Below are 12491 nucleotides of genomic sequence, written 5' to 3'. Positions count from 1 at the left end.
GTCGATTGCTCACACATAAAGAGTGTGTTACAGTTTCGTTTTTGTAGCACGATTCGTGCACCACCCTGTATAACAGGATTCAGGAGAATCTTATATCAAAGGAGGGAGAAATTAAGTCCAGAGCTCCAAAAACCCCTGCTTAATTCCAATAAAGTGCATAATATTGCCAAACCAATTAAACGTAGCTCAAAACCAATTTCCAAATTCCAAACGCTTCCGCTATATAAATGCTTAACGTAAACAACTAATAATTCTTTAAGAAACAAAATACATTGTCGTACAATAAAACATCGACCTACTTATGTATTTTATAATCTAACTAGAGGATCCCGTCCACGCGTTACTGTGGCTAAAGTATACATTAATTATAAATTATTGTATTTATGAATAAAAACGAAATCGTTATTTCCGGTGAAAGAATACAAAAGGTTAAAATTTCAGCATTACTTCCAAATTTGAAAAAATGATTGATACCAATTTTCTTAGTTTTGTTATTAAGCACAAATAAACATAAGATATAATATGTTGTATTAAAAATAATATTTTATATTTTCTGTCATCTTTTTGATTACCAAACGTGTACCGTTGCATAATTGCGGTGAATTGAAATTACTCTGAATAACCGAAGATTATATGATGCCATTTCAGTAGATATAAATATACGATTTTAAGCTATCTCTCCCCCAATTTTCAGCCAAGTCAGTTAAACCGTTATATAATAATAAATAGATACACAATTTATTGGGGATCACCCACCACTGCCTTAGAATTGAAACTCGCTTTATTTTAAAGAATATCCCGTGTTTCGATATATAATAAGTTTGGCTTTATTCCGGAATATATAAACAATGTCTTTCGATTTTGACGAAATTAAAAAATATAGAAAATAACTACGTAACACTCAGGATCGCTGTTGTCGACAAAAACGAATAAAAGCAGCAAACAGTATCCGTGTTGATTGAAGCGAATGATCGAAAAGTGGTTGCGGAGTGATGTCGATCGCAGTAACCGTAGCACACCGAAACAGAGACGTGTTGAATGTTAAGTGGTCGAGTGTGGTTTTGCGAAAAGTCCCGACTGTCCTTTTGTTCATCCTTTTTGTTGAGTGGGGTAGTGTACAGGTACGGGGTATTGTGTTGAGTGCGAGTGTGGTGTCATCGACTATGATGTTTTCCAATTTGTGGTGTATTGGTGATTATGTGATGGGAAGTATCAGGGTGCGCCAGTTTTTCCCGAGTAGAGTGGTGTGTTTAGTTACTGAGGCTTAGCTCATTTAAACATCCTGGGCCCCCTAGGCGAATATTTTGCCTAGTATTGCACATATTTGCAGTAAACGTTCCAGGTATCTCGGCGTACTGCTGTTGGAATAGCAGAGCGCGCAGCATGTATGATAATGCAGTAGTGGTATATCTATATTTACCTGTACGTGTAGAAAGCAATTTTGATTTTAAATGGTTATTATGTATTTTGATTTTGTAGTTAATGCGTTAAACAAGCAACGTTGTTTTGCGCTTATTCGATTGTTGGTTGGGCGGACTTATTATTGGATTATTGTATATATTTTTTGTTTATTCATTTTATTAGCGGTCATTTACTATTTCTTTATTATCGGCTTATAGGATAGCGACTCCACGCCTGGCTTAGATATGGCCAGAATGGGTGCTCCTTTGAAACCTTTGAAGAGGGATCTTGCGAGTGTGAGATTTTTGATTTTCGCTCACCTTTTTGAAGTGAGATTTTCAACTTTTACTTGTGTTTCCCATAAACTAACCGTATGATGAGCGCTTAGATAGATGCGATAAGTGCGACCTTTGTTTTTTGTAAGTCTGGGTGCGTCACTGTATCACATTGGAAGTATGGTAATCCCTTAACTTTAAGTTTGAATTGTGTTATAATTATGAAAATTTAGGCAACTATGAGGCACTATATTGTAGTAAGAGACGTTTCGATTTTTCGACTTTCTAGGACAATTACTCGTATGTTGCCGACGATATTATGTATGGAAGTGGGCGATTGTGGCCAAGAATCGAGAAATTCTGGTATCGTTTAGATTGTTTAAGAATTGTGACCATTTTTCTAAGTGAAGAAGAATTAGAATTTTCGCTTGTACCATAATTGGCGAAAGCCATCCTGCGGGGTCGAAATTATTATTGCAGATAATGCGGATATTGGCTCAGTAGATATGAAAACTGGTCAGATATCGCATTCCATTGGATCCCCTGTGTTTTTGTTGTACTGCCCTTTTCGATTTAAAGGAAATTAGTGTACAACAAATTTTCTTTTGGAATATTTAGTAATATATTTGGATGATTTGGTTGAATTATATATATTTGCGTTTTTAACACTGGGGTTGTCAGAACAAACTCTCACATGGTTTTTTGTGCCAATTTGTAGAGTGTTGGAAGTTTGTGGCTTTGGTGGTAGTCGTACCACTTACCGACCATTATTTGATCGAGTAGTTGTGGGTTTGTAGAAGTCTTTACAATACTGATCTTTTGGGGTTGTAATTGATATGAGGGGGCGTTTTTCTAACTCCCGAAGTTTCCTTAATTGTGAATGAAGGTATTCTTTAGAGTATTCGTCAACTTGAGTTGTTGTTGTGGAAACTGGATCTGTAACTAGTCCACTTAGGATCCAACCGAAAATAGTATTTTGTGGCAATAGTTTGTTTGAAATTTTCTCAACACCCTCGAGTATTATCTGAGGTATGAGATCGCTGCCTAATAGAAGGTCTATTTGAGCGGGAGTGTTGCAGTTGGGAACTGCTAGCTTTAGGTGTGAAACCTTTTGTAAATGCTTGCTATTTATATGATAGCTTGGAAGCATATTTGTTAGTTGCGGTAAGACTATAGCTTCTGCTTGAAAGTGCTTATCCGCTTGTGGGGAAATTATGGTAATGGGGCAGATTTTATTTGAGTTTTGGACTACTCTTCCGCCCATTCCCGTGATTTCAAAATTGGCTAGTTTTGTTGGCAGTTGTAGCCTATTTTGAGCCCTAGACGCTATGAAAGATCGTTGTGATCCTTGGTCTATTAAGGCCCTAAGTTTAAACAGTTCTCCTCGGTGTTCGATGGAGACGACTGCTGTGGGTAGTAGTACTCTACTTTGATTTTCGCTGTGTAGCGTTTGGGTTTTTAATGCCTTTGAGCAGCATGGTGCTTCTTGGCAATTATCGGGATTTCGCACTTCGGGATTTGCTGTTGCAACTAAACCCGTGGCTCTTTTCATATTTGCGCTGTTTGGGGGTGAGCTGGAAAATGTGTTTTAATGCAGCATTGAATGATGTCGTTTATGACAATAAACGCAATTAAATTTGCTTTCGCACTCTTTAAGTGCATGTGCATGTGATAGGCAATTTGTACAAAGTCTTTTTGTTTTTACAAAATTGTTTCGGTCGATAATATTCAATTTTTTGAATTTCTCGCAAGATTTGAGCTTATGCCCCCCTGTACATAGTTCGCATGACGTTTGTTTATATTGTTCGGATGTGAACGTTTGATTTCTGAAGAAGCTTCTGTTTAAATTGTTGTTGCTACTGGCTTGGGGTCTGTGGAAGCTTCTATTTAGGTCGTGTTGAACGGTTTTCGTTCTGACCATTTTTTTATCTACCCTTTCTGCTATTTCGTATTGGGTTATTAAAAAGTCTTTCATCTGTTGCCACGTTGGGCATTTTTTTCGAGATGAGAGCGATTGCTCCCACTTCACTTGTTTCCTTTTGAATCTTAGGCAAGTTAATTAGTATCGTTACTTGCTTATCGACCAATATTCTCTCATTTTCATATCTAGATTTAAGAGCTTCCCAAGCCAAATTGAAATTATCGTCATTTAGTGCGAACTGTTTGACTATAACGCCTGCTTGACCTTTTGTTTTGTATCGGAGGTGATACAATTTTTGCGCATTTGTTAATTTTGGGTGGTTTATGTAAACGGCTGTAAACATGTCCCGGAAGGACGGCCATTGTTCATAACCACCATGAAATATTTCTGTATCACATGTGGGCACCTTGAGATGGATGCCTGAACTTGCCTCATGACTTTGTACTTGTGGCAGCTCTACTCGCTGATGTGGAGTAGGTGCAATTGCTTTTATTAGCTTTAATTGATCAGAAATCATAGCTTTTGTTTCTTCGTACTGGTCTAAGCAGTTTTCGTATAGCGCATAAGCCGATGATTTAAAATCGTGTGGTAGATCTGAATTGTCATAATCTACTATGGCGCCATGAGCCGTTTGGAGACGAGTCCAAAAATTGTCAATATTTTGTTTTTTTATTTCCAATAACGATTCAGAGATGTCTTGAATCGGTGAAGATGAAAATCGAGTGCAGTATCTGTTAATCTGTCACTCTCAGAAATGAATTTGGCAACCTGTTTTGGGCGTGTAGCTCCTACAAGTGTAGTTTGACTTTTGTCGCCATTAACCATTTTTGTTATGTTATTTATATAATGTTTCAACGAATTATTAATATATAACCTGTTATTAATTTTTTCAGTGTAAACTGAATTTACTTGCAATATGATTTTGTTGTGGTTTTATTTTCAATATATTATTTAATTTAATTGATAAAAATCGCACTTTTAATTCAATAATATTTTTTATGTCCTTATGTTGATGTATTTAGGTACACCCTAATACACGGACTTGTTAGTATATATTTATGTGCTCGTGAAATTGAGAGCTCGTTGAAGAGATCAATACACTTTGTACATAAGTATGCACGGATTGTTTGAGCGTATGTATGTATATTCTATTGCTCGTTGAAGAGATCAATGTGCTTTTAGTTTTTTATGTACGCAATCCTGCTTGTTTGTTACAAGGGGTATTGCGGGATGTATGCCAATGTGGACTTTGAAAATATGTTTATTTTTGTTTATAATAAATTATTTATTATTTTTAAATTTTTAATATCTACAAGCAATTGTAGTAGTGTTAATTTTACCACAACGTTTATTGTTTTATTTTTCATGTAATTTTACAACTTTTTATATTGTTTATATTAGGGTATATAAGCATATGCATAGATTATATGCCGTATGTATAAATATGTATGTTCAAAGAGAGCGCGAAAGCGAAGTGAATAATGTGCAGGTATGTTGGCGTATGCACTTTGTATTTATGTACAATTATGTTCTGGTATGTAAATATGTATATCAAAAATATATATAGGTATAAGATGTAAGCAAATATGCATATTTGTATGCTTTTGTTTGTTTTCTTCTTTTTGTTTTTTATATTAGAATTTTGATTTATACTTGTGCCTTTGCTTACTTAGTTTATACAATCCTGCTTATTGTTTTTTTTTTTTGTTTTAAAACATAAGGGGTATTGCGGGAGAAATGTGCAAGTATATACTTGAATTTGTTTTTTGTGTTTGTTAATTTGTGTGTTTGAATACACAAAGGTAAGCTTGTAGTTAGGCAAAAAGATAATATTAATTTTTGTTTTTGTTTTAATATATAAGTATGTTTTTTGAAATATATGTTATACTAGACTGTGTTCGGTTTTTCCCGCAAAAAAAACTCGAAACTGAGACAGTTTGGTAACCGTTTTTTTTTTGGTAAACGTATTTGTTATTACAGGTTCTATATATATAAAACTGTAATTTTTACATACATATATGCACGATAAAATAAAATAATAGGAAACGATACGACTCACTTTATGCTCCCTCAAGGGTTTTTTGAGGGGATAATATATAGGTATGTACGTGTGTGTATTCCTTTGTTGTCAATTCCTTTTTCTCCGCTTCCAGTTGAGCTTGGTTTTAGTGATTGTTGTTTTTGTTTATTATCGTTTGTTTTAAATTCGCGCCCGTTTAAGTTGTTTTTATTTATGTTGTTGTATTTAGGTGCTTTAGTATTTCGCGCCCGTTTGTGTGAATTATTGTTTGTTCAAACCCTTTTGTATTTGTTATTGTCTTTATGTTTTGGGCTACACGCACTTTTTCTTTATATAATATGTATATGTTAGTGAGAATTTTTGTTTGTTTAAACCCTTTTGTATTTGTTATTGTCTTTATGTTTTGGGCTACACGCACTTTTTCTTTATCTAATATGTATATAAATATGTATATATACGAGTATGGATATTTTTCCAGCACTGCACTGCGCTTTGTTTATATATATATAAATGTAAATATAAATATATTTATTTTTTTTTTTTTGAGTCACTGCACTCTTCCTTAGTAGTTTTGTAAATGTTTATGTATATTATTTTGTTTTCCACTACACTTCACTTAACTGTATCTTTGGTAGGTTTGTGTTTAAACTCTTTGTTTTTTGTCACCAAATTTTGTGTCTTGGACGTAAATTATAGTGCCTTTCGTTTAGGCTTGAAGGACCATGAATAAATAGATACACAATTTATTGGGGATCACCCACCACTGCCTTAGAATTGAAACTCGCTTTATTTTAAAGAATATCCCGTGTTTCGATATATAATAAGTTTTGCCTTATTCCGGAATATATAAACAATGTCTTTCGATTTTGACGAAATTAAAAAATATAGAAAATAACTACGTAACACTCAGGATCGCTGTTGTCGACAAAAACGAATAAAAGCAGCAAACAGTATCCGTGTTGATTGAAGCGAATGATCGAAAAGTGGTTGCGGAGTGATGTCGATCGCAGTAACCGAAGCACACCGAAACAGAGACGTGTTGAATGTTAAGTGGTCGAGTGTGGTTTTGCGAAAAGTCCCGGCTGTCCTTTTGTCCATCCTTTTTGTTGAGTTGGGTAGTGTACAGGTACGGGGTATTGTGTTGAGTGCGAGTGTGGTGTCATCGACTATGATGTTTTCCAATTTGTGGTGTATTGGTGATTATGTGATGGGAAGTATTAGGGTGCGCCAGTTTTTACCGAGTAGAGTGGTGTGTTTAGTTACTGAGGCTTAGCTCATTTAACCACCGTTATTGAGTTATAAATAATGTAACTAACACGACTCTCTTTTATATACATACATACATATATAATGTTACGAATCGTTTGTTTTTTCTCTGTGTAAGAACCAACCTCGTACTTCAAGCAATATTCTAAAAAAAAGATCTAGCGAAATCGGTTCAGCTGTTCTCGAGACTTGCGCTTAGCAGCACATTCAGTGATTTATTTTATTATAGATAGTAGGTATATTCGGTCCTTCGATTCTATGGCTATGATGTACATTAACTACTTCTACATATACAATAAACTATTTAATACAGTGAAAATATTATGTACGAATAGAGGCGAACACGTAATTGCCGGTATAAGAATCCAAGGGATCTCAACTTAAGTACAAGGTTTAATTTAGAAAATGATTCATACAAATTTAGTCAGTGGAAAAAATTAATTTTTCATTTAACATTTTACAGTAAATTCCATTTTATTTTTTTTTCAATTTTGAAAACATGCTTATGTTTAAAAATATATTTTTTTATGAATTGTTCTTCATTTTTTTAAATTTTACTAAAATCGGTTTAGTAGTTAAAGAGATAAAAGGTGACACGTTATTTTTATATATACAGATGTATGCAAATCTGCATAATATAATAAGCGACAAATTAGTCCCCATCTGAATGCCATCTGTGCAGCTGATTTTTCTTATTGATTTTACAGCTGACAGCTGTCATTTCATGTTATGATTAGAAACTAACTCCATCTTTCGGTAGAACTGACAGATGGTTGCTAACCACATATTGAGAAAACCATTTTTTAACATATCGCCAAAAAAGTTATGGTTAAGCAATAACGGCCCTAATTTACTAAAATACATTTGTATTCAAATATATGTTTAAATAGATATGATTTTCAAATACTCACCCAAAGAAGCATAATAATCGCTAAATGTTGAAAGATGATCACGAAATTCAGCGGCAGTCGATAGAGCCAAATAAACTTGACTACGTCTGCCATCTGCACCAATCTAGAATTAATACATTAATAAAATGTAATAAATAAGTTGTACCTCATTTAATGCATTTACCTCTGCGACTTTGATGAATCGCCCACGTCGATTTTGTTTCACATCCAAGTAAAATCGTTTCGATTGTATTTGTAGCATTTTTGTAGCCAATTCTTGTTCGCCTTGCTGTGCACTGGCTTGAGCTGATATAATTAAATCAATATAAAATGAAATAATATGTATTTAAACGTTTACCACTATTGCCACAAAAATAATGCTACATTTAAAAGCAATCTACATAAATTATTTAAATGAAAGCGATGTTAGTTACACTATCTCTAACTCGGGAACAGCTGAGATGTATCTGAAAATTGGTGAAAAGGTAGATTAGAACTAGCAGACGGACATATGATTTTTATCCTGTTCCCGTGGAACGTTACATTAAACGTGGTATAACAAACCCCAACTGACGCAACTGTTTGTCCGGACGAACCATGTGAAACCGGTAAGAAAATTCTAATATCACAACAGAAGAAACAGAGAATCGCATTGGTAGTAGCATTGCAGAGCTTGCGGCTACTTTGATAGATGAAGGGCGAATTACACACAGGCATTCATTACAAACCAAACATAACATGTAACAAACACAAGTAATTAAAGGCTAAGTTCGGGTGTAACCGAACATTTCATACTCTTGCAACTTGCAAGGACAAAGCCGGTTGAATACCTGCTCTCTGAGTTTCATTCAGATATCTCACATAACATACCATCACCAATATAAAGTCAACCGGATGTTCGAAAATCCTGATATTAGTTATATGGGTAGCCCCCCAACAAGTTTTTACCCGCTTTTATCCATTTTAGGCCCACAGATGCGCCGTTATTAGAAAAACAAGTCATTTTAATCCGATTTCGCACATTTTTGAATTGTAACATAGGCATTATTTACCAAATTTGGTTGAAATGGGTCAAGTAGATCCCGAGATATGGGTGTTCACCTAAAGGTGGGCGGTGCCACTCCCATTGTCCAATTTTTGTATTTGCTCCGATAAAGCTTAATTGTACTATCCTATGTGTAAAATTCAAAGTCTCTGACTTTTTTAATGGGTTATTGCACTTTTAGAAGTTTTATTCAAAACCGTTATATGTAGAGTGGGCGGGGTTATCATTAGCTCTTACCCATTTTCACAGTGTCGGTAGGGGTGCTAAAAACATTTGTCCCGAGTGAGTTTGGTTATTATAGCTTAAGTGGTTAAGGAGATATGCCTATTAAACCTATTAGAGGGCGGGGTCACGCCCATTTTAACAAAAATTTTAAACTGCGATTCGTTATACCAAAGAACAGTCATGTATCTTATAGTGGAGCTTAGTTATGGCAATTTATTGGTTTTCGATTAATGGCATTTGGGGGCGTGGCAGTGGTCTGTGGTGATTATCATCTACAACCAAAAACCTTCTTACGGTGCCAAATAACATGTGTACCAAGTTTCATCAAGGTATCTCAATTTTTACTCAAGTTACAGCTTACACAGATGGACGGGCGGACAGACAGTCTTCCCGGTTTCAACTCGTCTCTTCATCCTAATCATTTATGCATATTATACAATACTCTGTAGCAAAATGTTGCATGAGTATAAAAATAGCGGAATAGTTGCAGTGTTGAAAAAAAGTTCAATCATAATTTGATACGAGTCCTTAATGGATCACTGAATAACATTCACGAAGCATTGGACAGAACAATACACGATTCAAACGGCAACGATGAACTTTTCGGTGGTGCTGTCTTAATACTGTTTGGTGATTTCCGACAGATCGTTCATTTTTCGCTTTACTTTAACCAATGAGATTAACGATTGCTTAAACATTGGTTCTTATGGTGAAGTGCTGAAAAACTTCGCTTTACCGTAAATAAACGCGTACAGTTGCAATTGCTTCGGTTGAAAATTGGTTAACCCATTATTCTTCAGCATAATTTGAATCTACTTCAACTATGCAACGGTACACGGTTGGTAATCAGAAATGGTCCTGTTGTCACGTACTCCAAAATATACGGTTCTGTTGAGAAGGCTACAGTTCACCAAACTAGTGTGTGAAAACCATCGAATCTATTTTAGCTGAACCAAGAATATTATTTAACGAATAGGGCTGAATTAAATTGAGTTAGAAAAAGCTTATATGTAATTAAAAATTTTAAATATTATTGGTAAAAATGAAGTATGATCTACATTAGCTTTTCTCATTTCGTTTCTTAAACTCAAAAGAAATTTGCTTCAATAATTTTCAAATACAAATACAAAATATTCCTAACAAGAACTTGTTTTTGATCGGACAGATTGTATGGCAGCTATATACTTGTTGATAAATGAGCAGTTTCTTGAGGAGAAAAGAAACTGTACAATTTCAGATCTCAAAAACTGAGGGGCAAGTTCGCATATCAACTGACAGACGGAAATCGACTCAGCTCGTCTGGCTGATTATTTATATGTACATTTTATACGGTCTCCGACGTTTCCTTCTAGGTGTTACGAATTTCGTCGCAAAATTAATATATATTATTCATGGTATAATAATAACGACTTTATGGTACAATCAAAAACTAACAATTCAATTTGAAATTTACTTCCACAGTGTTGAAAAGATTAATTTTGTTTTTTATTATAAGAATTTTTCATTTTGCACCAATTTATTCAAAACATAATGCATTAAATAATAACTAAATATCTGGAAATACTTTAGAATAAAGTGTCCAATTCATCGTGGTTGTTTAACTCTTATGTTAGTAACCAACTTTACCGACGTCTTTTAGCAACCGATCTGTGTATTCAAAATTTTCTTTATTTTATTAAAAAAAATTGTTTCTGACAAATTTTTTTCTTTAAACATTAATAGTCAGTGACAATTTAAAGAAAAAACAAGTAAGGAACAAGTAAGGAAGGGCTAAGTTCGGATGTAACCGAACATTTTATACTCCCGCAAAGTCAAATGGTATACTCGTTTTAGATTTCTTTGTGGATCTTGCCGCCTTGTTCTATGTTGACCGATATTTTCGGTAAAAAGTCAGCTATAGGCACTGGGGTCAACATATTAATTACCTAGGGGCTTGAACAGTTTTAGACAATTTTTGCTCACAAGGTGGCATACTTCAAACGCATTATTCACGCAAAGTTTTACCCCGATATAATCATTGTTACCTGATTTGCATAGTGGAAAGTGAAAGAATCAGATGGAATTGAAAAAGGTGTTATATGGGAAATAGGCGTGGTTGTAGTCCGATTTCGCCCATTTTCGCACTATGACATAGAAACATGAAAAGAACGTTATGCACCGAATTTGGTTGAAATCGGTTAAGCAGATCTCGAGATATGGGTTTTCACCTAAAAGTGGGCGGTGCCACGCCCACTGTCTAATTTTGAACGCGGTTCCTATAAAGTCATCTTATACCATCTCAGAGATAAAATTTAATGTCTCTGGCGTGTTTAGTGCTTGATTTATCGCGCTTTTAGTAGTTTTTAACAGTACCGTTATATGGGGAGTGGGCGGAGTTACCACCCGATTTCAACTATTTTCACACCGTCAATAGAAGTGCTAAAAACATTTGCTTCCAGTGAATTTTGTTATTATAGCATTAGCGGTTTAGGAGATATGCACATTAAACCTATTAAAGGCGGGACCACGCCCACTTTTTAAAAAGAAATTTTAACTGCAGATGCCCCTCCCTAATGTGATCCTGTGTACCAAATAACAGTCTTGTATCTTATTGCGGAGCTTAGTTATGGCAAGTTATTTGTTTTTGATTAATGGCGTTTTGTGGGCGTGGCAGTGGTCCGATTACGCCCATCTGCAATACCAACCGTCTCACGGTACCATGAAACATGTCTACCAAGTTTCATAAAGATATCTCAATTTTTACTCAAGTTAGAGTTTGCACGGACGGACGGACGGACAGACGGACGGACGGACAGACGGACGGACGGACAGACAGTCACCCGGATTTCAACTCGTCTCTTCATCCTGATCATTTATATATATATAACCCTATATCTAACTCGATTAATTTTAGGTGATACAAACAACCGTTAGGTGAACAAAACTATTATACTCTGTAGCAACAGGTTGCGAGAGTATAAAAAATGGTATACTCGTTTGAGATTTCTTTGTGGATTGACTGATATTTTCGGTAGAAGGTCAACTATAGGCACTGGGGTCCACATATTTAGTACTTAGGGGCTTGAACAGTTTTGGTTCGATTTAGAAAATTTTTGGTCACAAGGTGGCATACTTTAAACGTATTATTCACGCAAAGTTTTACGCCGATATAATCATTGTTGCTTGATTTGCATAGTGGAAAGTGAAAGAATCAAGTGGTATTTAAAATGGTGTCATATGGAAAATAGGCGTGGTTGTAATCCGATTTCGCCCATTTTCGCACTATGACATAGAAAATAGTTGATATCGGGTGGCAACTCCGCCCACTCCCCATATAACGGTACTGTTAAAAACTACTAAAAGCGCGATAAATCAAGCACGAAACACGCCAGAGACATTAAATTTTATCTTTGGGATGGTATGAGATAACTTTATAGGAACCGCGTTCAAAATTAGACAGTGGGCGTGG

The 12491-nt window shown here is 35.1% G+C and overlaps 1 protein-coding gene across 10 annotated transcripts in view; it reads right to left on the bottom strand.

Annotated features, from left to right (window-relative positions):
- The window catches only part of Pur-alpha (Purine-rich binding protein-alpha), a 62023-nt gene that overhangs the window by 23239 nt on the left and 26293 nt on the right, over positions 1-12491 (bottom strand). For all 10 annotated transcript variants that reach the window (XM_036363682.2, XM_036363661.2, XM_070112717.1 and 7 more), the window contains 2 exons: positions 7958-8079; positions 7795-7897 (listed from right to left, as the gene is read on the bottom strand). In XM_036363682.2, coding sequence (XP_036219575.1) covers positions 7795-7897; positions 7958-8079 — 225 coding nt within the window. The remainder of the gene's footprint in view (positions 1-7794; positions 7898-7957; positions 8080-12491) is intronic.

This window comes from Bactrocera oleae, chromosome X (assembly GCF_042242935.1).
Source record: "Bactrocera oleae isolate idBacOlea1 chromosome X, idBacOlea1, whole genome shotgun sequence".
In the NCBI taxonomy this organism is placed as follows: Eukaryota; Metazoa; Arthropoda; class Insecta; order Diptera; family Tephritidae; genus Bactrocera; species Bactrocera oleae.
The sequence above is the reverse complement of the archived record's forward strand: the minus strand, read 5'-3'. Positions and strand labels throughout refer to the sequence as shown.